This window comes from Eptesicus fuscus, chromosome 12, assembly GCF_027574615.1.
Source record: "Eptesicus fuscus isolate TK198812 chromosome 12, DD_ASM_mEF_20220401, whole genome shotgun sequence".
NCBI lineage: Eukaryota > Metazoa > Chordata > Mammalia > Chiroptera > Vespertilionidae > Eptesicus > Eptesicus fuscus.
In genome coordinates this window covers 25,736,587-25,764,050 of record NC_072484.1, presented here as the reverse complement: position 1 = coordinate 25,764,050, position 27,464 = coordinate 25,736,587, and the positions used below count along the sequence as shown (strand labels likewise).

Here is a 27,464-nt window from a genome sequence, read left to right as displayed (position 1 = left end):
TCTTCCCTCTAATCTCTTATTCAGCTAAAGAGATAGATATAAAGACTCAGCAAGTACTTTAAACACTGATCCATGTAAAAAATATTTGTTAAGTAAGTTAAAGGTACTGGCAAATCCTTAAACTATTCATAGCAAATGCAAATAATCTGGATTTTTAACACTGTCATCTGTAACTCTGTTGTCTACACTGGTTGTTATTCTGTCTTCAGCCACGGCAACTGTTTATTCAGAATAATCCAGCATTCTGGAATCCAGCAGGCAAAAGAAGTATTGGGATTTCAAATGTTGTTTTAGTCAAATCCTTTTCAATAGAAGTTCTAAATACTGCACAGGTTCCTACTTTAAAAAATTCTATATATTTAACATAGTTAATGCTTTTCTTGGTGACTCAGTGAGGTGATCAGGATTAATCCCTGAAATGTGCCAAAGAATTAGAAGATAGAGAAAGCCAGTCTGCCTTTAAGCTGATCTATGGACGTAAGTATTCTGGAACTTGCTCTATAAAAAATATCTGCCCATTTGGCTTACTCATATGGTTGGAATGAGTAATGTGCAGTTATAAATCCTTCTAGACAGCATCATATGCCCTTTCTGCAAAATAAATGATTAAAGTAACCTTCAGAACCTTTCTATTTTCTAGAATGCAGTAAATCATTTGCCTTTGTGTCACTGCATTCTGAGTCACATATTTCTTAGTACATTCAAAATACCTGCTTATTTTAATAAGCTCCACTTCAATGTTCTTCTATCTGCTGATACTTTGGAGGATTTATTTGAGCTTCTTAGAGAAATCCTGACAGAGCGCTGGTAGAATGTGGTCTTTTAGGTGATTACTACTAAAGTCTCATTAATCAAGTTTTGTTTTCACAGCTGCAGACATAAACCTTTATCTGTTTACTTTATTTGCCACCACAATGGTTTTAGAGCACCTGAGTGTTAAGGTACTTGGTTCTAGTTACTTGAAGTTTTTATATATATACTAGAGGCCCAGTGCACAAATTCATGCACCAGTGGGGTCCCTTGACCTGGCCTGCAGGATTGGGCCAAAACTGGCTCTCCAACATCCCCTAAGGGGTCCCAGATTGTGAGAGGATGCAGGCCAGGCCAAGGGACCCCACTGGTTCATGATCAGGGCCGGGAGGGACACGGGAGAGCTCCAGGGCATGTCCAGCCCATCTCGCCCAGTCCCAATAGGCCAGACCCCAGCAGCAAACTAACCTACCAGTTGGAGCATCTGCCCTCTGGTGGTCAGTGCACGTCATAGCGACTGGTCGATCAGTCGACTGTCTACCCCCTGGTGGTGAGTGCACATCATAGTGAGCAGTTAAGCAGCCTTAGCATATCATTAGCATATTACGCTTTGATTGGTTGAACAGCCGACTGGACTACAGGACAGTTAGCATATTAGGCTTTTATTATACAGGACGTTTCCAGAGAATTACTGATTAAAATTTATCAAATTCAGTTTTAAATTTCTGTGTTTCTGTTTCTTTAACTGCCAGGCAATGACAGTTTTCACTTGAGGAAAATACTGATTCTTGTTGCATGTGTTCATTACTAGGAAGCATTCTACTATTTTCTTAAAATACACAAACATGTTATCTGATGGGCCTGACATCTTATTATTGATGACTGATTTAGAGCCAATTTTGGGTTACATACAGTTTTTTTTTTTTAATATATTTTATTGATTTTTTACAGAGAGGAAGACAGAGGGATAGAGAGTTAGAAACATCGATGAGAGAGAATCATCGATCAGCTGCCTCTTGCACACCCCCTACTGGGGATGTGCCCGCAACCAAGGTACATGCCCTGACCGGAATCGAACCTGGGACCTTTCAGTCCGCAGGCCGACGCTCTATCCACTGAGCCAAACTGGTTTTGGCTACATACAGTTTTGAGTAAGAAGACTGAATGAAGATACCATTACAGTAGAATATATAAAAACATTCCAACCAGTGGCCAGATGAATTTAAGCAATGGAACCAGGCCAACACATTCACAGATCAGAGCAGAGCCCTCCCTCCCCAAGGAGGCCAGTACTCCCTCTGGGACCTGAACTACTGCAGGTGAGATCAGATGCTGCCTTCAACACATCTCGATGTGCATGAGAAACACAGAGAGTCTTCCTGAGCTCCTTGAATATTAAGTTCCAAATATGACACTGTGACCTATACAAAGCTTAGAAAGACAAATATAGGAACTCATTTTGAAGAGTTACAATACTTTAAGAATATATATAATTCCATAGCAATTGTGCTAAATCTGGCAGGATTTAGCTCACTCTACACATAAAGGGGAGCACAAGGTTTTGTGACACATTCAAAATTATATAATTGTCCAACCTTTTAGCTAAATAATAGTTTGAATTCACTGAAATGACTCAGTGAAATGATACAATCCCATAAGCAAGTGTCCAAACTTTTTCCTGAAGGGGCAGAGAGCAAATATTTTAGGCTTGTGGGCCACATGGTCTCTGTCACAGCTACTCAACTTTACCACTGTAGAGTGAAAGCAACAGGTAATGAATGAATATGGCTATGTTTCAAAAACAGGTGGCCAGCCCACAAGCTATAGTTTGCTGATTGCTGACATACAAATTCACTTTCGGGCTTAATCTTTGATCTGTAGGAGATTATGACAATGGGAATATAAAATGAAGTAAAACCACATAAGCCTGATTCAGCTTTGATAAGAGATTCATCTCTGATCTAAGAAAGTATGACTTTGACACAACAGTGTCATTGTTCAATTTATGCCTTTCTACACAAAGACACAATTCCACTGGGGACCCTTGTGAGAGTAGTTGCGTGGCTTAATAAGAAAAGTGAAATTATAAAAGTATTCACAATGTTTATTTTCCTATGGTTTAAAAGTTATATTCTTACTCTTTAAAAACCCTCTGCAAAGATAATCACAAAGGGTATATTTAAGATTACTTACCCATATCTTGCCAGAGATGCTAAAAAGGCCAGCCATTCCAGACATCCTAAAAAATAGAGCAGAACCATTGGTGATGCATATTATGAAATAAACAAAAACTCAGGTCACAAGGATCTGCCCTTCCATTCTTTGCAATACACTGCCCTCTCTCTTGGATTTACTTGTGTTCGTATAGAGCTTCAGCTCCACAGCCATCATTTAAGTCACTGCTGTAAATACATTCAAATCCCCTGGCCCCTTCTCCCTCCACTGTACATACCTGGCAAAACCCCAGCTGTGGGCAGCTGCCTGTCTCTGGGGGAAAATCAGCTGACTGTTCTCCCTTCAGTCACAAACCTCATTTTGTGCCTCAGTACTGCTCTTTCAGGCTCTACCCGACAGGACAGCTCCTGTGCTTTTCCCTTTCTTCACGCCCTTCCACCCTCCTCTCCCCAGGCACTCTCAGCTCACACACACTCCTCACATGTCACTGCGAAACCAGAAGCCATTATGTGATCTCTCTTATCTTCTCACCACCCAATCTGAGCCTGGCGTTCACCTGCATGCACCTTCTCTTGTTTCCACAGAGAAAGTCTATCTGCCCTCCCACAGTCTAATTCCTCCTCGTGGGCCTCTAATCCCATCCCTTTGGCTTATTAATGTCTTGGTTCTTTTTGTCAGCCCCTCTGCCTGCATTAGCAATTTCTTCCTTTCTGCTGGGTCATTCTCATCGGATGAAAACATGCTCTACCCTCTCCATCTTTTATAAAGAGCATCTTTGGACCCTCCAGCTTCTCTTCTCCAAGGAGTAGTCCACACTCACTGTTTCTTCCTCCTTACTGTACCTTTAACCCATTCAAATCTGCTCCTGCCCTCACTACTGTAGTATCACTAGTTGTGAAAACCACAATTGCTTCATTCAATGTCCATGTCTCAGAATTGATCTTCTTTCACCTCTTGGTAACACAGGACACAGTGCCTACTCTACATTCTTGAGCACCTAATTTACTTGGCTTCCGGGAAACCGCATACCCCTGCTTGTCCTCCTGACTCACTGGCACTCATTTTTAGTTTCTTGACACCTTTTGCTGACTCCTTCTCGACCCAACTTCTTAATTGTGGGTGTCTTGTGGCTAGGTCCCAATCACTCTTCTCTCTTTAGGTGATCGCCTCCCTCCCAAGCAAGGCTTTAAATACCATCTATATGTTTTGTATTTGTGCTCTGAATTCTCCAAGGACCCATCTCCATACATCCAACTTGACAGCTCTACAAAGAAATCTGCATCTCAAACTTAACACAGTTAATACTGAACTCTTGCTTTTCTCTTGCTCAAACGAATAAGATTCAAACCAGAAACCCAAGAGATTTTTTGTGAATCTTCCCTCTCCTTCACCTTAGCCAAGTCTACCTGCAAAGTATTTTAAATCTACCCATTCTCTCCATCCCACTGCTGCCACCCTGCTATGCACTAGCACCATCCCTAGACTAGACAGGGCAACAGCCTCCTAGCTGTTTGACCTCATCCATTTTTACCCTCCCCAGTCTCTTCTCCGAACAGCCACCTTGTCATTGCATGCACTGATAGCATCCAGGTTCCTCGATGCAAGCTGCTTTCATGGTAGACTAAGTTACGTATTTCCTGAGTATTATTTAAGTGCTATTTACGTGTATATTCCTGAAATATTACATCATTTAATCCTTTTTCAGCAGAGATATTCCTTATACTTGTATATACTAACCAAATTAACTACAAATATGATAATTCATTCAAAATTAAAACAAACTATGGGAAAAGTTATTATGGATTGGCCCTATCTACCTCACCAATTATTATGCAGTTTGCCCTCATGGCCGTAAGTTACCCAGCAATATTCTGCTAGGCAGTTAAAGACACCATAGGTTTTATTTTCCACATTGATACAAGAGTAATTCCTTCATAAACTATAATTCAAGAAAGAGTCACTCCCATATCTTATCAATAATTTAAAAGGAAGAAAGAATGGTAACTGTGTTCAATACCATATTTGGTAAAGAGAAAACAGTTGGTTCTGACCGGTTTGGCTCAGTGGATAGAGCAGTTGGCCTGCAGACTGAAGGGTCCCAGGTTTGATTCCAGTCAAGGGCATGTACCTTGGTTGCGGGCACATCCCCAGTAGGGGGTGTGCAGGAAGCAGCTGATCAATGTTTCTCTCTCATCGATGTTTCTTACTCTCTATCCCTCTCCCTTCCTCTCTGTGAAAAATCAGTAATTTTTTTTTTTTTTTTTTTTCACAAAGAGAGAGAAAACAGTTGGCATGCTTAGTGAAAAAGTTAGGGGTGACTTTCTGCAACCCACCTGAAGCTGGACACTTACTTCCCAGTATACTAACAACTAGCTGAAACACATGTGGGCCATAAAACCCAAAACACAACATGGTCTAAGCATGGTCATATGTAGCCTGGGTAATCAGAAGTGAATATGAAGAAAAACGTAGACTTTCAAGGTCTATGAACTGTTCATTTGATACCGCTTGTTTCATTAATAAGACCCCATTAAATAAAATTACTAGTTACGTTAAAGAAGCCGGGTATTTCCAGCCAGTCAGAGGCTCAACTGATTGCCACTTCTTCTCTAAGATATAATTCTGCAGGTCTTCGTAGATTCCTGGGCCACGGTAACGACGGAATATCCCATCCTTTGCACTATAAATTATAAAAACAAATAGAAAACCAACAAATTAAAATAACAAGTGTTGCAGATAATAAAAATAACTATTGGTTTTACATGTGAACTACACTCTGAATTTTAACTTGGCTTAAATAAAGAAAAAATTATAACTAGGCATAAATAAGAAAGCACGCATAAGTATTAATCTTTTACAAATGAGAAATTGAGAAAGCATTAAACATTCTAATTTATCACTGCAAAACTCACGAGCATAAACAAAGTTCTTGCCAAGTTACTTTTTATTATTTTTGCTACCAAGTATTTCAATGTTTCTCTTATAACAGCAAAACAGCAGTTGTTATTAAGTTTTAAAAACTGTATCTACCTTTCCAACTTTTGTCATTTAAGTCCCTCCTTGAAAATGAACAAAACACCTCCCTTTCACACGCCCCTTCAGGCTTCCCCCGCTCCTGCTTTCTCCCCAGTCAAGCTTCCTAAGAGCAGAGTCTACACTCACCATTTGCTCCTCAGATATTACTCATTCACAATCCGTGCGACTTAGGGTTACGCTTCCACGACTCCATGGAAACTGTTCATATGGGGGAGAGTCCCCAATGACTCTGAAGCGCCACATCCAGGCAGCACTTTCCTTTTGTCTGTCACTGGCACTGCCCACTACCGAACACGCCTCCCTCCCTCTCTCCCTTGTCTTTTGAGCTCTCCGGACTTCTTCCTCCTATTCTGACCACTCCTCCTCGTCCTTACTCCCTGCCCTAAGGCTGGTCAACCCCAAGTTTTATCCATGACCTACTTCTATTCCTGTTGCATACATTCTCTCTAAATATATTTTAACTCTTATCTTGATTCTGAGAAATTCCCAATATGTATCTCCAGTCTAAATCTTTCTTTTGAGCTTTAGATCCTCAAATCAGACTATCACCTAAACTTTTCTATTTGAAATTAGCATAGTCACTTCACACTATCTTCTCCATTTTGGCCTCTAGCCTCCAAACCTCATCTTATTCTAATAGCTCCTCAATAGCTTTCACTAGTGACACATGGCCTTTTGGTAGTCATCGCAGGTTTTTCCTTCCTTATGGCTAATTGGTCACCAAGTCCCAATGATCCCACCTCCTAAGCATCTCCAGAACCCATTCCTTCCTTTCTCTTCCCCCTCTCACTACCTGAGCCTCCCTAACTTCACATCACCCAGGATGATCCAAATATGCCCTCCGAGCCAGCCATACAGAACTCAATTACAGTTCTCAGAAGGTAGCTCATTTTCTTCTGGGCTTTTCCATGGCATCTCCTCTATCTGGAAAAGCCTCTCTACCTTGTCTATTTAACCAATTCTGACTTATCCTTTAAGAATCATCCCACCTTTTATGTCATCAGAAAAATCTTATTTGACCCCTCCCACCCCCCACCCCCAATTAGCTGCTTGCAGCACTCTGGGCATCCCTCTCTTCTAATAGCATCATTCCCACAGAGCTGTCTTTCTCCTCCAAATGTTAAGCTGAATGTGTAATGGTTATGGAAAACAACTTAGAATTATTGGTACACATCTACCAATTTATAATATTTACCAGTCCAGATAATTATTTCAACTTACTGAAAAAATGCTGGGAGAGTAGTGACAAAGAAGCGGCCACTCAAACCTACAAGAAGCATAAACAAAAAAAGTTACAAGTCGAACTCCAACTAACCCAAGCATCTAACTTAATTTATAAGAACAAGCAGCCTAAGCTGGCTTGTATATATCAGAGAGGAATGGAGAGGGAGACAGAGATAGAAACATCAATGATGAGAAATGATGATTGGCTGCCTCCTGCATGCCCCACACTGGGGATTGAGCCCGCAACCTTGGCATGTGCCCTGACCAGGAATTGAACCATGACCTCCTGGTTCATAGGTCAATGCTCAACTACCACGGAATTGAGCTTGGTGAGGTGAGTTTGCTTTTATACCACAGAATTAAATCACGTATACTATTTATTTTTTGACTTAAAGCAATTTCATTTTTACCCATTTTCATTACCTAATACTTTCCAGTCAGTGACATACAACTTGCTTATTCTGATGTTACATAGGAGTTTTCTGGCTTGTGCATCACTTAGAATTTTATGGTGGCTGACAGAACAGGTTATAGTCATGTAATGACTATATGACCTTAGATAAATTACTTAACCTTTCTCACCTTAGATAAATTGCTTAGTCTTTCTAGTCTCAATGACCTCATCTAGAAAATGGGTATATTAAAGCCTAACTGAATTGTTCTGAAGTTAGACTAACTCAGTATATTAAGTACTTAGCACGTAGTAAAGGACTCAATCAATAAATTATAGGTATTATTAGATCCGATGTAGGTTTTAAAATAAAGAATCTGAAATAATAATATCATGTATAATCTTTGCACATTTATAAAATTTGCAAGTACTGTCCAGGGACAGTACATTAAACAGATTTTCTCAAATTTCCAGTAAAGCAAATCTTTACTGAACACTTACTAGACATCGAATGCTATGCGAAGTACATGTGAAGACAAATAAAACCCTTAATAAGTCAGCAAATATTTACTAATTACCTTCCTTTGTTCCAGGGACTGTCATAACTGCTCAAGACACTATGATAAGTAAAAACATGTCCAGTCTTGGTTCTCACAGAGCTTACAGTCTATTTAGTGGCAGAGGGAAAGACCTTGATACTTACAACCATAACTCTAAACAGATAGATGATATCAAGAAAGAGGCATGCAACCAAAGCCTGAACGAGACTAGGAGTAAAGAACAAATCCCTGCTCTTTATATGTTTACAAACAAAAGTATTTCCGTAGGCACCAAGAATGAGCACGCCTGTACTGGCTAAGAGAAGGAGAGGGAAAGGATGTTCCGGGCCAGCATGGGAAAATGACAGACATCATTTTCACATTTCTCATCACTTTTGACTTTCCCACTGAAGAACAACTTGGACAAAATCAAAATCTATTCAAATAAAGTAAATCAAATGTCACATCTTTGTGGTTATTTGCAATTTGAAATGCTGAAGGTTTACTTTCAATAACACACAAAAGTTGCTTATACCCATTTTATAAATTAAATCTTATTCAGCATAATAATTTATTGATTATTGATGAGCCTTCCCAGAGAAGAAATTGCTTTTTTTTTTTTCCCCTCCTATCATACCAAGCAGACTCTAAAATAGCCCTATGGCACTTAAAAGAAAACACAGTATTATGAAGGCAGTAAAAGTCAATGTTACAAAGAGAAACATTTACTACATACATTTACCATTGTACATCTTTTTTAACGGTTGTACTGGCAGTAACAAAACCACAAGTGACCTGAGAAGTCAACTGAGATTGTTAACAAGCACCTCTGTCTGCAGGGCATTTTCACCTCTAACACTGCTTGGAATTCCACCCTAGCAGGGAACATGGGTATCTTTTCATTTATTTTCAATTCTAAACTGCCAGGGGGAAAAGTGTTGGTAATCCTAAGGGCTTAAAAATTACTATATGCTTAAAATAATTATTATAAACAATTTCATAGTTCATTTCTTTACTAGCTAGAGATGCCTATGATCACCCAAGTTTTTATGTAAGAAAAGTGACAATGTTAGCGAATTATGCTTTCTTTAGGTGATCTTTAAAAATGTAATGAACAAATAGCATGTCACCACTTCTTCAAGTTTCTATTTAGGTCTTACTTTTATTAAATTACATAGATAGGATTTCTAATAAATGTTATCAGTGAAGACAATATTTTTAATCTGTTCTTTAAAATCCTGCAAATGTTCTTGGTCATCACTGGCCATGGCAATAAGTTAAAAAGTAAACAATAAATATATAAAATATTTCATAAAACGCAGTAAATTATATAACATACAAAATAGTATTTCCAGTGTCACAGGCCAGCTTACCTGGGGTCAAACCCTACTTCTGCCTCTTATTTGATTTTAACCACAGACATTAAATCTGTCTGGGCTTAGGTTTTCTTATTATAAATAAGCATCATGATTTCTCATACTATTTTAGTATTAAATAATTTTACATTTATAAAGACATAGAAAACAGTACCTGATATAAGTACTAAATAAATACTAGTTATTATTTCCTATTTTTAAATCTCTGATTCAAAGTTGGAGTAAAATGAAAGGCTATAACAAATACAAACTAATTTATTGTTAAGTGCTTTGGAAATTATACATTGTTTTGGATAATATAACATATTTTCACTAATAAATGTGCTAATGGAAATCAATGAGTACAGAGAAAATAAGAGAAACACAGTGACAGATGGTCTCAGATTTTTGTTTTAGGCTAGAAGGTATAGGATGCATGTTCCCAAAATTGCCAGGTTAAAGGGCATAAAAATGTATGGCTTTTAATATGAATTGCTATGTTGTTTTTTTGTAATGATGATATCAATATACAAAACTGTTAATTAAGGTTCATTGAAAATAATGACCATTATTAATAAATGTTTGCACCTCAAGATTGCTTTCATTTATGTTTGTTAGTATTTTTTCAAATGATAACCCATGTGGGATAGTAACAAGGTTACAGCATCTAACTAAATATGAGTTCTGTTTGTTGTCTGGAATAATATATTGTCACTGAAGATGTATTCAGTAAAATCAATAACAAAATCTAGAGCAACCAAAGTAGTCCTTGGATTATGACAATTACTAAGCCCTTAAATATCTGACACCATAGAAAACTGACCTCAAATAAATGTCACTTCTGAAAGGCTGAAAGATGTCAGAAAGCTCTGAGTCACATACCAGTGCTCCAAAAATGTCTTCTACCCTTTAACACTGATGTTCTGAAGTCTCAAGGGAGACGTTCATTACCTTAAAAGTTAAAACATGATCAACTTGGAACAGGGAAGCACAATCTTAGGTTGTGGCCTCGGGGTTTAAAAACAAGTTGAGTGTGGATCTTAAGGAATATAACAACATGGGGGCAGCTCCTTTTAAGGTTTGCATAATGTTTCACTGCAACAGACATCAGTAAGTGGGGAAGAAACAAGTGCACTCTTAAACCTTCAAGTAAGAGAGAGAACGTCTGACCACAAGGCCTTCCAAAATTCCTACATGCCTGCCCTTTTTACTCTAAGTGTCAACTACCATCTTAAAATGAAGACTATATTGCAACATAAAAGAGGCATTAATCCAAAATGCAGAAAAAACTTTTATTAGCAACTTTATCTTAAACATATGTAGCAAAAGAAAAAGAAGTGTTAAAAGATTGGAGAGAAAATTATGACAGGGAACTATATTTTGATAGGCAAAAGAACAAACAGAAATTACTTGAGTTCTAGATTAAGAAAATGGGGATAGCTACTAGCTTGTCTTTCACCATTTATTAGCTGTTTTACCTTGGACATGTGACAACCTCTCTGAGCCTTAGTTTTCTAAAGAATACAGAGAGAAACAGTTTGTTCTTCCTGGGGCTGTTATGAAACTGAAATGTATATAAGTGCTTAACACACTTAGAGGCTGAAGTAAATGTTTAACTAAGGATTAATTAGCACTAAAGAAAGAAGCAAAGGGAAAACAATGAACAAAAAGTAGATCAAACCTTATCTTTGAGATTGCAATAAAGTGGGAAATAAATAAAAGAGTCAGTTTTATAATAATAAACACTAACTGAAGTGCAATAAACTAAACTGGCTTCTGAAATTAATTAATGGTTTTGATCACAAAGCTTACTCTTTCTTGGCTGTTGGAGGGGTCTGGTTTACCTCTAATCTAGTGAAATAGCCATCACCCATGGGTGCTCTATGAGCAGCTACTGTTTTCCTATCCTTGACAACTAAGCTCATCTGCATGGAACAGAAGATTCAAGTATATATTCATACTTATTAAATTTAATTTCCCAAAGTCAGCAACTGAAACATCATCTGGTCTATGCAATATTAAATAGGCAATGTAATGTTGTCTAATCTAAGGTCTGTCCTTCCCTTGACTTCTAGAGCTCAACTGTAAAAATATAATATATTTATAATCCTCAGTCTTTATAATTCTGAAATCCTAAAAAAAAATTATTATTAAATATACCAATGGAATAGTTACAGGAATAACTAAAGAATTATTCATGAATACTTCAAAAATTCTTCCTTTCCCTTCTTTTTAAATTTTGCGGAGAAAAGAAATGAAATTATCCCTTACTAGCAGCCCTGATGAAAGAATATACTAATAGAGATCTATAACCAAATATAAATCTGTACACAGAAATATCCAGTAAAGTGCTCAACTGTGAGGAAAATAGTAATATTTCAATGATTTCCCACTGTTGGTTCAGGACGCTAGATTCTGTAAAAATAAAATAAATACTCAAATAGCTTCCAAATATAGGGACAAGCACCCTAGAGGCTTGCCAGTGAATTGATACTACATAAGACCAAAGACCTTTTGTTCCTTCTTCTTTGATAAATATTTCAAATAGATATTGCTTATATTTACATAAACAGCATGAGTCAATAAATTTGTTTTTAAAATATTTCATCATATTTTCTGTTACCTCATTATAAAAAATGCACAAATCAATCCACAATAGAAAACATAAGTCAACATTTTAAATGAAAAAACTATATCCAATTAGATTTTAGATTTGTGAATCCATCACAAAGCTGTTAAATTCTTTTATTTCAAATCATGTTGTGAGTTCACAGCAGGTATACCAAATGACTGAAATGTGTATAGGCCAGCTGTGTTTTCAAGAAACTCCTCAAAAAATGTGTCTGATGCCCACTAATGAATAAGACTTACATCTGACTTCTGGAATCAAACTACTAAAAGATGAAAACAAGTGTACAGCGAAAGTGTAATTACAATGATTTGACCTCTAAAACAGAATAATTCATTATAATAGCCAAAACCATAAACTAATAACTATAATTTTTCATCTCTAAATAGCAGATGTGCAAAAGTGGCTTTGATTCCAATGCTTAAAAAGGTGGATGGATGCCTGAGGACTAACAGCTTTTAATAGAAACCTCTCTACATGGGTTTGCCAACACAAGGATCTTAACAGACATGGTCAATTTTGTTGTCCAAGTAACTACTAATTCAGTACTCTGTCTTTTTTTTTTAATTCTTTATTGTTTAAAGTATTATATGAGTCTCCTTTTCCCCCCATTGACCTCTCCCCACCCACTCCCACCCCCCAGCACAGGCCCTCACCCCCCTTCTGTCTATGTCCATTGGTTATGTTTATATGCATGCATACAAGCCCTTTGGTTGATCTCTTACTCCCCCCACCTTTACCCTCCCTCTAAGGTCTTTTTTGAACTCACAATTATTACAGAAAGGTAATAGCTACATTTCCATACCTACTTTCTTTTTATCCTTGTAAAGGAACACAATAGAAAATAAATGTAAATAGGAAAAAATGCCTAATAAAGTTTGAAAATAGTCACATTTGAAACTGGAATCATAAACACCCAACTTTTATTTACAGTTATTTTTAAACTACAAATACAAATTGTGTATATTTTTTAAGAACTTAAAAGATTCCTCTAGCCTCCTCCTCTTTCTTCTGAAAATTACATCATTTAACATATAATAAATATAGCTGACACAACAGAATTAGAAATTCATCATTCTGGATAGTTAAACAACTAATCTGCTGCCTCACACAACAATTTCAAAAATACAACTAAAAGACAAAAACGTCTACCACCCAGAACCACGGGAAAGCTGGCTGAGTGGAAGATTTACAACTAAGAAGAGAAAGAAGCACAATCGCTGAAAAGCTGAGGTACGGAGGCACGCGAATCGGGCCGGCGGCGGGCGGCTGGGTGCGCGGCTTTTCTTCAACCCGCAGGGAGACAAGCTCCCGATCACTCTGAAATCCAGTTTCTGGGGACACTCGGGGGACCCAGGCACCTACGGGGAGAAGCTGGACTCTCGGCCATCGGGTCGGAAAGTGAGAGTGACTTTTTTGCAGTGGTGCGCCCAGCAATCATTGTTTACTGCGCTGGAGCGCGGGGCGCAGGGACTTGGAAACGTGGAAAGGCAGAGACGGCTGACGGCAGCCATCGCCGTTGGCCACGCCCCAGCCTAGAGACGCCCTGAGACCCCGCCCAGCCCTGAGGCCCCGCCCTGAGGCCCCGCCCCGCACATTCTACAAACCCGCCCCGGCTCCACACAGCGGCTTTTGCATATAAATGGCCTGTTCTGGAGCAGCTTAACCAACTGCAGCTCCAGTCAGACTGCTCCAAAACCGCCCAAGCAAAGGAGGAGAAAACTAGCCCTTGCTGTAGCTCCTGCTGGGGGACACACAGTACACAAGGGTACACCAAGAGTGTCCACCTCAAGTAACTGGGAGGCTGACCCGTTGAACCAATAGGACACCTAGTACACAAAACTACCCTACCAACTTAGGGAAGCAGAGAATATGAGAAGGCAAGGAAACAGATCACAAACCAAAGAAATGGAGGAGAACAAGCGACTGGACATAGAGTTCAAAACCACGGTTATAAGGTTTTTCAAGAATTTCATGGAAAAGGCCGATAAATTCCATGAGGACCAACTAGAAATTAAACATACACTGACTGAGATAAAAAATATTATACAGAGACCCAAAAGCAGACTAGAGGATTGCAAGAATCAACTCAAAGATTTGGAATACAAAGAGGCCAAGGACACTCCTCCAGAGAAGCATGAAGAGAAGAGAATTCAGAAAGTTGAAGATAGTGTAAGAAGCCTCTGGGACAACTTCAAGCGAACCAACATCAGAATTATGGGGGTACCAGAAGAAGAGAGAGAGCAAGATGCTGAAAACCTATTTGAAGAAATAATGAACGAAAACTTCCCCCACCTGATGAAAGAAATAGACTTACAAGTCCAGGAAGCGCACAGAACCCCAAACAAAAGGAATCCAAAGAGGACCACACCAAGACACATCATAATTAAAATGCCAAGAGCAAAAGACAAAGAGAGAATCTTACAAGCAGCAAGAGAAAAACAGTTAGTTACCTACAAGGGAGCTCCCATACGATTATCAGCTAATTTCTCAACAGAAACCATGCAGGCCAGACGGGAGTGGCAAGAAATATTCAAAGTGATGAATAGCAGGAACCTACAACCAAGACTACTCTACCCAGCAAAGTTATCATTAAGAATTGAAGGGCAGATAAAGAGCTTCACAGATAAGAAAAAGCTAAAGGAGTTCATCACCACCAAACCAGCATTATATGAAATGCTGAAAGGTATTCTTTAAAAAGAGGAAAAAGAAGAAGAAAGATAAAAATTATGAACAACAAATACATATCTATCAACAAGTGAATCTAATAGTCAAGTGAATTAAAAATCTGAGGAACAGAATAAACTGGTGAACTTAATAGAATCAGGCATAGAATGGGAGTGGATTGATAATTCTCAGGGGGAAAGGGGTGTCTGTGTGGGGAGTATGGGAAGAGACTGGACAAAAATCATACACCTATGGATAAGGACAGCGGGGGGGGGGGGAGGTAAAGGAAGAGGGGGGGTAGGAACTGGGTGGCGGGGAGATATGTGGGGAAAAAGGAGAAACAATTGTAATCTGAACAATAAAGATTCATTAAAAAAAAAAAAAAGAAACTAGAAAAAAAAAAAAAGAAATTCATCATTCTGGAACTCACAATGAAATATTTGATTCAGGTAAGATCATTATGTATCTCAAGACCCCAAAGTATCACCCCACAGATTACCTGCTATTCACAAAATGGGATCTTTTCTTTATAATTGAGATGTTTAGTGTCATCACCTTAACCAAGTGCTCAAACTGAACATCACTAACAGTGAGAGTACATGTCTTCTGATGGCATCTATATATATAAAAGGCTAAGCAACCATCCAACTGTCTGACCAGCCGGTAAGTATGACATGCACTGACCACCAGGGGGCAGATGCTCAATGCAGGAGCTGCCGAGCTGCTGGTGACTTGGCAGTGGCGGTTCTTGGGTGACACACCCTGGAACCAGAGAGGAAGGAGCCCAATCCCTGCAGGCCAGGCCGAGGGACCCCACCTGCTGGAGGGACCCCACTCACTCCACAGATGCCTTTCGAGCCCTGGCGCCGCTCCAAGTGCAGCCGGCTGGGGAGGGACGGCAGGAGGTTGGCTCGGGGGCGTGTCCAGCCTGTCTTGCCCAGTCTCGCCCCACAGGCCACCTTCTAATTCAATTCCTTTCAGTGTGCACGTATCCGTGCAACCAGCCTCTAGTAAATTATAAAGCACAGTATCACCTATGAAATATTCTTGCCATACATGTCCAACCTGAATCATGCCTCTAGGCTGAACTTCAAGTTTACAGAAAATATAAGAAAACACCTAGGCACATATCTGTCCTATTCTTTTCAGAATATCAGAGGACTATTCTAAGGGCGACTGAAAACATGTAACAACCAAATGCAAATGGTCAACCTTGATTAGATCCTGGGTCCAAAAACTATAAAAAGACATGTGGGAAATTATTAGGGAGATTTTAATATGCCAAAGTATTGAAGGTAAAATCATGATGTCTGCAACTTATTTTCAAATGACTCAGCAAAAGAAAATAATAAAAAATATATTAATATATATGTGTAAACACACACAAACACAGACAGACCCAGATATGCCAAAATGTTATCTGTTGATTCTAGATGGTCAGTTCATGAGTATCACAACTTTTCTATATACTTGAAAAAAATTAAAACTAAAAAGTAACAAACTTCTGCCTTTAATGTTCAACATTTACAGTACCTGGTTCTTGAATGACATCAACCTTCCCCACACTGATATGAAGGAGTTCACCATTCTTTGCAAATGTCTCCCATTCCGAATCAGTCTGCTGGCAGGATGGACACCAAGGGGCATAACTATAAAAAAAGAATAGCTAATCAATATAAAAACATGGAAAATATCTGTAAAACAAAATAGACAAATTACCTAAGTTAAAAAAAAAATAAATATCTGTCTAAAAGGAAGCACAAAAGCAAGCTTTTCCAGTCATTTGATACAGAAAAACAAAAACATATCTCCCTATAATTTAATGTATGAATATTAATTCACTGGGAAAAAATTAGCCAAAGTTTGAGAAGATTTTCACAAACTACCATAATACATAAAATATTTTATTTCAAAGTTTTTCTTACAATCAACCCAAATTTTGTCACTTTCTAGGTAGCTTCTGATTTTTGAGGGAGAATACTATTTTGATTGCCCCACTAAAGAAGGACAATTTTCACAAGTGCATCCCTAAACTAGCCAAACCAGTTCCAGGTCCATCAAAACTACAGAGCTGATGAGCAGAAACCAGAACATCTGTTACTAGTGGGTTCCCAAATATTTATGCGAGTCATTTCCAAAGATCTGCGGCAGTTCTGAACCAGTCCAAGAAAGAAAGTAGAAGCTATGGGCTAAACCAGCTTTACCCAACACTTTCTTAAATAGAAGAGGAGTTAGAAATAAGTGGGACTTCAATCAGAACCCTGGTTTTTACATTTATTCATTTTATTCCATAAACCTGAATTACACACAATGCTGAAGCTGAGGCTACAACTGTGAACAAGACAGATGTGGTACCCCCTCCCTCTCCTTGTAGATACAATCCAGAGGTGAACACTGGCAAGCACAGGGATAATTAAACCTGGTGGCAAATGCCGTGACTGAGAGCATAGAACAGATGCTGTGTAGACACTCAGGAGCTGGGTGGTCTCAGAAGGGCCCACAGAGGAACATGCATCTGTGCTAAGTTCTAAAGTAGGAGTGTAAGCAGAGAGGGGTCAAAGAATGTTCTCTTCTAAGTAAAGAGAACAATGTGTATGAAGCTCAGAGTAATGAGAGCGGAGGGTGAAGACATCATCCACAACCTTTGAAAACACTGTGTAAAGAGTTAGGACTGTATTTGAAGCTCCATGGTAAACCCTAAAGAGTAAGAGAATTATGATGAGATTTATATTTTTTAAAAATATCTGGGAAGCTTGTGAATAATGGATCAGGGAAGTTTAAGGTGGAAGTCATGGGAAGAACTGGGCCTCATCCTGGCAATATGCTATGGCCTTACAATGCTTTCCCACATCCTGGAAAATACCACAAACACTCACACCACAAAGCTCTAAAGTGGTCCAGGATTTCACCTGCAGATATAAAATGTAAATTCAGACAAGTTTGCTGTTTAGAAAGTATAGTGGGTTGAATAGTATCCTCTAAAAAACCACGTACAAGTACCAGGGAACATCACCTAATTCAGCTTAGGAGATGAGGGCATAGGCCAAGCGTGGGTCATGCAGCAAGACAGAAACAAGGGGGCAAGAAGGAAGCAAGAGAGAAAGAACGCTTTGTCTGGGGACTTTTAAACTTCCAAGATTCCATGCACTTGCAATGGCTCCACTCTTCTAGTCAAATCACTGTTCCCCAGGCTAGACTGACAGGCAAGGACCTTCCCTAAGGTCACGTGGGCTTCACTGCACACAGGCCCATCTCCCCCTTTGTTTGATCCCTTCCCCCAGGGATGTGCAGGGAATGGATCCGTGGTTACCCGGGGAGCTTAAAGTTGGAGCTGCCCAGATGTACATGCTTATAAAGTCTGGTCTCCCCTTTGCTCTCTTCCTATTATTAATATAATAAACTAGCTAATTACAAGGTTACACTTGGGCAGGGTAATAATCACTCCATGCCTCAGTTTCCTCAACTGTAAACTGAAATAACAGCAGTTATCTTTTAAGGTCATTGGGAGATTAGATGACACATAGAAAGCAGGCACAGATCAAGAACAATCATTAATACAAATTATGTTTGTAATATACTACTTGGTTTCTGTTTCTTACAAAATTCAACTGAATAAATTTAGAGATCTGCTTTGCTTTATTAAGCTATTCATGAATTGGGCAGCACCCTACCAACAAGAAGGGTGCTCTGTGGGGCTGCACAAAATGAAAAATGTTATGAGGAGGAGGGTGGGACAAAGGAGCTATTAACAAAAGAAAAGAAAGGATGATTTTTTAAACCAGGATATCTTTTTTTTTGAGGAATGAGAACCTGAGTGAGTTGGAAGGGCTTTTAATTATGCAGATTGCCTCTTCTTGGAGGGACAGGGCAGGTATTGGACAGATTACCTTATGCGTACTTGACTAGAAAGTTCCAGACTGGCTGATTGAGATTATGTTTCTGGGAGAGGCTGACACTGCAATTAGGTCAGGTATTAAAGCTAAGTTGGTATCCTGAGCCTTTAGCACCAGTAATGCCACTTTGTTCCTGTGGTTTTCTCTTTAACATCTTCAAAGCACTTTCCTGACATATCAGCTCATCTGAACCTTACAGCATCGCTGTCAGACAAGACAAGTTTAGAGAGACTTGTTTAAGGTCACCTAAAACCACACAGAACAAAAACCCAGATGGAGGTATTTATGTGATAAAAATCTCTGAGGAAAATAATAGCTAATATCAACAGAGAGGGAAATGGAGGGGGAGAGGAAGAAGGAGAGAATAGGGGACAGGAAGGGGGACAGGGGGAGAGAAAGAAGAAGGAGAGAAAGAGAAAGAATAAGAAAGAAGAAAGAAATCTTGAAGTGCAGTTCAATGAACTCTAGATCTCTAGATCCTCTTTGCTTTGTTTCCCTGAACACTTGCTTTTGCATGTAACTCATGGACACATTTGCTACCTCAATAATTATTAAATCATGCAAATTTCATCATTTAAAAAGTCCCTAATCTCTAAAGAGGCTACTATATACATTGGGTTTTTTTTTTGGTAATATTGACTCTCAGATATACAAATGCCATTGAAGTAATTTTAGATATTCCATTTTCTATGTAGCTGCTACCCACTGGTCTGCAGCACTGTTAACGTCATTCTCTCTGAGATTTAATCTGAGCTTATTGTGTTGGAATCCACCAATATCATTCATTCACTTAGTGTGTTCTTTTGGTGGAGATAAGCCACCTTCAAGTCTCAGATGTGGAAATCGGTCTTTTGTTGTAGAAGCATTTTAAATTAGTAGTATTCTTCCATATTTAAAGGAAAGTCATTTAGGCAGTATTTAGAACTACTATAATAAAATACCTCCAGGGGCCAGAGGAAAGTCATGTATGTCACATATGTGACTTTCATGCTCTTCTTTCTCTGTCTCTCTCTATATACACACATGTATATATGTAATTTATTTATATACATATGCATGAAGAAAACTCATCAGAAAGGACTGGATGCAATATTCATTTATATTACTTAAAACTAGTTCCAAGTGGCAGTCTTCTCCTAATTATGATAAAGAACGGATTTGTCCAACTTTTTCTTTTACATATAAGGTAATCTTCCTTCAATCTAAGAACCTCCAAGAGAAATTAGTACCTTTATATTCATGAAAACTGTAAAAAAGTATCTTTCCTATTTAATTTTTTTTGCAGATGACAATGGCATATAAAGTTAGTAAGCTTCATAAAGGCATTTGAAACATATTCCACATAGCCAAAACACTGTTAAATTATAACTTGGGCCCTATCCGGTTTGGCTCAATGGATAGAAGGATCCTGGGTTCCATTCTGGTCAAGGGCACATGCCTGGGTTGTGGACTCAATCCCCCGTAGGTGGCCTGCAGGAGGCAGCCAATCAATGATTCTCTCTAGTCATTGATGTTTCAATCTCTCTCTCCCTCTCCCTTCTTCTCTCTGAAATCAATAAAAATAAATTTTAAAAAATTATAACTTGGATATCAGTCAACTGTTAATAACCATTTCTGGAAAACAAAATTCAACAACATGCTTTTGTTATCCATTAGTATTCATATACAAATTACATTTAAGTTCTGTTTTATGGAAGAATAGTTGAAAGCCCTCAATTCTTTAACTGCATAACTCAATTTAGTATGAGATTTCATAAAGTGTACTAAACACTTCAGGGAAGGAGTTACTTAATTATATTTCCTTGAAATAAAATTTTACTAAAAATATATTTTCATTCTCCAATAATGGAAATTTTTTCTTCTGTCTTTGAGTGAATTTCATGTGTTTCCCAGGACATTCTCTTTTCTTATCCTTGCAGAAGTGAGATGGGCAATGACAGATACAATTAATATTCACTTAGAACTTAATGTGACCAAAATGCTCAGAAGAATCTGTAACAATGAAGATGAAAGAGGTATATTAGATTCATCTTTCTACGATTTAACAAATGAATCTAAATCAAAATGCCAACAAGTGATGCCTTCACTACATCAAGTGCTATGCTTCATTTTGGAAAATGTCTTAATGATCCAAGAGTTGAAAATCTGAGATCAACCAAAGAACTTATGTGCATATATGCATAACCCATGGACACAGACAATAGTGATGAAGGCCTGAGGAGGGAATGGGAGTGGGGAGAAAGAGGGGAAAAGGGGGACATCTATAATACTTTCAACAATAAAGATAAATTATTTTAAAATTGTATGCTCAAATATATTTCTTTAGAAGATCATTTCTAGGAAATGTTCTCAAAAATGCAGAGGAAAAATAATCATTGACACCTCTATGAAAACCATTACACTTGCAAGAGAAAATGTAATTCACTACTTTTACTGGAATTCACTACTTTTACTTCACTCCAGGAAGGCGGTGACTGGTGCATTGTGTGTACCTAAACAGAGCCTGGCAGATCCTACATATAATAAATGTTTATTACATCAATGAACAAAAGGTAGATGAGAGTGATTATCTTTAGTACCTAAGAAAATATATACAGGTGTTTCCTTCAGTGATATATTTGAGGAAGCTCTTCACTAGAGGAACAAATAAAGTCTACTACTTATACATTCACTTAGTCAAAAAGTATTTATTGAACACACCCAGTACTTGATAGTTATTAAGGCTCTTGAGATAAACAGGAAGAAGAAAAACTTAGTTCCTTTTCTTAAAAGCTTATCATCCATAGGAGGACTCAGACAAAAACTCAGTACCAAAGCACATAAATTAACTTATAATTATAAGGTGTGATTTGGGCCCTGCTAGATACAAATAAGACACAGTGAAAAAGAATTTTCCTGGGAAGTTGGGAAGTCAGAGCACCTGTTTGAGTGGTGAGGTTCCTATATAATAAAAAGGTAATATGCAAATTGACTGGTCGCTATGATGAGCTATGACTGGTCACTATGACGTGCACTGACGACCATGGGTAGATGCTCAGCCACAAGCCGTGCTGATGGCTAGCGTGCTCAGCGGCCCTGATCCTCAGTCAGACATCCCTCAAGGGCTCCCAGACTAAGAGAGGGCACTGGCCGGGCTGAGGGACGCTCCCCCCATGCGTACACGGAAGTCATACACGGGGCCTCTAGTATAGCAATAATACTCTTCATTTGCAGAAACTACTAGAAAGATGGTAAGACCATTGTTAGGCCACTGAATCCCATAGGGAAAAGGCCTCCCCTTATGTGGGCCTAGGTGCTGGCTAGCTTCGAGCCTAAGCACAAATCAGCCCAACTCTATGCCTCCCTCAGGCTCCCCCACTAGCCAGCTACTCTCCCTGGCTTGATCAAAGACTGCCAAGCTCAGGTCTGCATTCTAGTTCTGGCCTTGCCCACAACTTACTAAGGATCCAGCCTTAGTCAAGGCTTTCATCTTCCCAAGTTTCCATCTCTTCCAGTGAATGAGACTGAGAATGATAATTCTCTATCTGATTGCTGGATGATCAAATAAGAGAGCATTAAGAAACTGTGATGTAAACAATATAACTGTTCACTGTGACTGAAATGACAATGACTATAATGATGTAGATGAATACCCTTTGTGGAAACATTCTGAAATCAAATACTTCTTTGTTAGCATATGAATTCCTCTTTTGCATGTTTTTAAATAACCATAACAGTACCTAGGGCAGTGGTTTTCTCTCAGAGGTATTTGGACATGTGCACAGGGGATGGAGGTTGTTAAATTATTTTGATGTCACTTGATTACTAGAATGTAATAACCAGGGATGCCAAAGGTTCGGCCATGTGTGAACCATCCCCACACATCAAAGAACTGTGCAATCCAAAATGCTCTGGTAAGAACCACTGTTAGGTGCTTGACAGATAAGAAATATTTAGTAAATATTTTCTAAATAAATGAATGTTACATATAATAGTTATTTCCTTAAGGGCACAGTAGACTGCCAGTCCCTTGAAATCAAGGAATGTGACTCATTCATTTTCATCTTACCAGATCCCCAACTCTGAAGCTGACACATGATAAGCAATGACTATCTCAAAAACACAATCACCAAATCAAAACAATCTATTACACTTCAAAAAATTATAACTATTTGATATGGGTAAGATAAGGGAATAACCCTATATAATAAAAGGGTAATATGTAAATCGACCTAATGGCAGAACAACCAATGGCTATGATGCACACTGACCACCAGGGGGCAGACACTCAATGCAGGAGCTGCCCCCGGGTGGTTAGTGCACTCCCACAGGGGCAGCGCCGCTCTTTGCTGGCGAGAGTAGGGGCGGTGGCGCAGCACTAAGGATGGCTGACTGCTGGCTTAGGCCCGCTCCCGTCAGCCGGACATCCCCCGAGGGCTCCTGGACTGCAAAAGGGTGCAGACCGGCTGAGGGACCCCCGTCACCCCCTGCCCCGAGTGCATGAATGTGGTGCACTAGGCCTCTAGTGTTATAATAAGGATATATATAATAAGGATATGGAGGAAACAATACTAAAACCTAGAGGTCCTAGGGAAGTAAAAGAGGCTTTCCTCCACCACCAGATGACTAACTGCAATTCTGAAACATGATCATCCCAAGAACGAAGTCAGAAAGAGTAGTGCTTTATAAAGATCTGCATGCTTTCCTGAGGAATTTTAACCCAAAGACATACTTTTTCTCTGTATATCAGTTTAAAGGTCAGTGGGTCACTCTTAAGCTATTTGGATATCTTCATATTTCTTTTGGAGGAAACAGGTACCAGAACAGTATACAGAATGTATTAAATTGCATACTTTTGTTTCAAAAGAACAAAAGCCATTTTCTCAAAGACTGAATAATGGGAGCCAAGAAAGTGTTTAAAAAAGCAAAAGGTTACAAAGCAGCTGAATAAAAGATAGTGTGAAACAATGGAAATAAAACATTAGAAGGTATTTTAAAGATTAGGTAATCTTTCCTAACCTTGAGAAAGAGCAAATTTTCCATCAGCAGTTGATGAAAAAAGCACAGAAAGCCAATTATAGAGACATGGAAGAAATGCGGGTAGAAATCACAGAACCATGTATGAAGGCAAAAAGATAAAAACTGAATATATAAGTTCAGAGCACTAAAGAAAATGTAAATATGTAGTAATGGACGAATTTCTCAGATCTTGAAAAAGGTTCCAGAATTGTGAATATATTTTTAAGTGATATTTCTCCTCAGCAAAGAGTGCTTTTTAAAAACTGATATTCAGTTGCAAGGATCAAAAAAAAAAAAAAATTGACTGAAAGTAGTACGAATTAAATTTTATAGTAAAAGCTTTTCATGTCTTAGAGCAGACAAACACTGTTAGATCCTTTAAAAATAATTAAATTATTGATACCAATATAACCAGGAATTGCATTATAATAACTTTGTATAAAGTAGAATATAAAAGAAAAAAATTCCCAGAAGAGAGGAAGCATATAAGCAAATGAACAAATAAAGAACTGTCATTCAAAGTAATGTCAAATTTTTAATACTAGAATCAGAAAGCCTAACTTGATTCTTTAGAGAAGTTAAATACAGCATCTAACAATGTGAATCTCTAACAATTTCCATGTATTATGACCAGTTCAGCTCAATAAGGTGTTAACATGAAAACTAGTATTAACACATTTTGTTTTTCTCTGTTGTATATAGGGTGTCCAAAAAAAGTATACATACACTTTGAAAATTATAAAGTCAGTGTTTGTTAAAATACATTTCATTTTCAAAATGGAGCTATCAGCTATTAAACTGTGTATACATTTTTTTTGAGGGACACCCTGTATATCATGAAAAAAGTCTAACTTATTGGCTGTTAGAATGAATTCTTAGTATAGAGGTAGTGAGAATATAATGAATTTTACATTTTTGAGGAGTGTCACAAATAGACAAGAGACACAATGTATCTTCAGTCAAGCACCTAGGCTCAGTATGTAGAAAGTTGGATGCAGTGGTTGAAATCCTCTTCAGCTTTGTTCCTATTCTGAAGAGAACTACCAAAATGATCTCGTGTCTATACAGCTTACTTCCGGGTTACAAGTCTCACCATGCATCACACAGCCCAAACGCATTCCATGCAAAGGACACATGACAAGTGTAGAGCAACCGATTACTACATCTAGGCTTGTACATGTATGAAGAAGTAAAATTTGAACTGTCAACATGGCCACGCATAGGAGCTATTGGATGTTGCCTCTTTATAAGCTTAACTTGGCTTACACTTACCTCAGCTTTAGTGTTCTTAGTTCTTTTACTTAAAAAAAAAAAAAAAGCGCTATTTCAAAAGTAACTATAAAATAGTGGAGGCCTTTCTGCTTTGACTTTCACGTCATACACACAAACTGTTTTAATCGAAAAACAGACACCTAGAAAAACTCCATTGTGTAAGTACTTCCTGAAAAAAGAACTGCCTGTACTACTTTCTGACGAAATGCAGCCTTTTTGACACTCTTACACCTCTTACAAACACGGCAGTCCTGAGTCAAGTTCCATTTTGCTTAAAAGTTTCTCTCTCAAAAGGAAAATGACCTCCTCACCTCCATTCATAGTTCAGTGGTTTATTTTAATAAGAGCTTCATGTCAACAGATCTCTTTAATAATTTCATTGATTTATCATGATACCAAAGGCACTTACTTTGAGGTCTAGAGGGTACATACATTTATGTTTGAGGGGTAAGTGCATTCTGTTCTTTGAACAACGTAATCTGCTAAGTGATATAACTTTGGGCCCTGATGTCACAAGGACTTTTTCATTTCATAGGCTTCTGTTTGCATCTAACTAGATTTAAAATTTAGCCTGGGACAAATAAAGGAAAGATTCAATTATGTGAGTGTATATGTCCTCAATGAAAATTAGGTGTCAAAGAGTAATGATCAAGTATGTATATTGCTGAAACCTCAGGTCAATGAGATGTGATCTCAGTGATCTGTTCTCCATCCTTCATTTTCTCTACAGGCCCACCATGAATGGTCTCTCAAGATTATCCAAACATCTGCTCCCTGTCTACTTGAAATCTTTCTTCCTAGTATAAATTAATTTAATCTATGATAAACAGTCCCTTGCCTGCTCCTAACCCAAAACTGTATTTTGCCATCAAGCAAAGGCACGAACCATGATTTACTTTCTATTGTTCAAAGGGGAGCAATTTATTAATATCCTTTTCTTTATGACACTAGCACAATTAAGTTATAATTACCCAGAAAGTCCTACCCCTGAAACTTACAAATATCAACATTTGATTTTAAAATTTCAAAATCTGTTTTATTTTTTCACATCTCGGATTTTCAAAATGAATACTAAGATAGTTTAGACAAACTGGCCTACCCTTCCCAGTGCTGCAATGATTCATTCAACGAATACATTGCCTAGCTCACGCTGCGTATCTGTACTGCACAGAAGTGTCATTGAATGACCGCCCTTTCTCCTCTATCTACACACACCTACATCAAAAGCATGCTATTTTCTTGCAGATTTTCTCCGTTCCCCCTCCCCATGACCTCTCGGTGGGAAGTTGCTCAGCCACCCCATCCCTAAAACACTTTCTAAAACACTTTTCCCTAAAGTACGGGGCTAGCAAGGCGCGGGAGCAGAGGGGATCAAGCTTCCCCCTCGGCTGTCACCCAGGAGGGCCGGCGCATGCGCAGCGCGAGCAGCCGGTGGTAGCACAGCTCGCCGGGGGCCTGATCCAGCCCCCCGGGTGGTGGGGCATCGGGGGCGGCCCGCGGGGCGCTGGGAGGGCGGACAGTGTGGCGTGCGGGTCGGGCGGGCACACTCACAATTTCAGCATCCACTCGCCCTCCATCACCAGCGTCCAGTTGGAGGCAGTCATGGGAAGCACCATGCTCTGCTCGGCCCGCAGCGCAGCGTGCTCGGGCCCGGCCTCCTCCTCCTCCGTGGCCGCCGCCACCGCGACCCAGGCGGCCAGGAGCGCCGTGAGCAGCGGGCCGCAGCGCCCGCCCGCCATAGTGGGGCGCGGAGCGAAAGGGAGAGGCTGATCCGCGGCCTTGCTCGCTGCACCCTGGACCTTCCCAGGCGGTCGGAGGGGACTCCGGCTCCCCAGGCCTGCACCGGGCCGCGCGGACAGGCCCGGCTGGAGGCGGGGGACGGGCACCGCCTCTTAACCGCCTCAGCGCGCTGAGGCCACGCCCCCTCCCGCTCGGACTCGCTGCGCGGCCCGGGGCGTCGGTTGCCTAGGCGACGGCCTCCCTTTCTTCCTGACCACCAAGCTGAAAATAAACAGACGACTTGCTGTTGCCTGAGTAAGAACAGGCACCGCGTGTGCCCAGGCTACCCCAGGAAGGGCGGTTGGCGCGTGGGGGTTTTTCTAAAGAGAAACATGGCCACTAATTTAAAAAATGCATCCCCTCCTCAAATGGTAGCAAAAAGAACAATGGACTCCAAAGTAAACCTGTTTAATGAAAAATGGAGGGACATAGTGGGCATCTCTGGCTGAAAGGGCAAGGAAAATTCAAGTACTCGCTGCGTGTGTATATTGCCTAGTTGGAGGTAATTGTGAAACTATGCGGTTGTAATTTTTTACAAAAACAATTTTAATTTTATAAAAACTCTAAAACGTGGGTACTAATAGATCAAATGAGTCAGCTGATAAGACTATTGCCAGTTGCAATGAAATGTACCTCGTTTTGTTTTTTTTTGGTCAGATATAAATGAAAGTAACCTTAAATATTTCCAAATTTATTTCCAGATACACGGCATCTGCACCTAGAGGTCACCACACTCTTGGGTGTGACTGAAATACA

The 27,464-nt window shown here is 39.2% G+C and overlaps 1 protein-coding gene across 2 annotated transcripts in view; it reads right to left on the bottom strand.

Annotated features, from left to right (window-relative positions):
• Positions 1-26,799, bottom strand: part of TMX4 (thioredoxin related transmembrane protein 4) — a 36,691-nt gene extending 9,892 nt beyond the window's left edge. Inside the window, exons 1-6 of one of the 2 annotated variants that reach the window (XM_054723676.1) lie at positions 26,481-26,799; positions 16,300-16,415; positions 15,606-15,773; positions 7,183-7,228; positions 5,477-5,605; positions 2,944-2,989 (exon numbers count right to left, since the gene is read on the bottom strand). In XM_054723676.1, the coding sequence (XP_054579651.1) occupies positions 2,944-2,989; positions 5,477-5,605; positions 7,183-7,228; positions 15,606-15,773; positions 16,300-16,415; positions 26,481-26,668 (693 nt within the window). In that variant the 5' untranslated portion in view covers positions 26,669-26,799. The remainder of the gene's footprint in view (positions 1-2,943; positions 2,990-5,476; positions 5,606-7,182; positions 7,229-15,605; positions 15,774-16,299; positions 16,416-26,480) is intronic. The other variant, XM_008141078.3, reaches the window with a different exon arrangement.
• Positions 26,800-27,464: the final 665 nt, after the last annotated feature.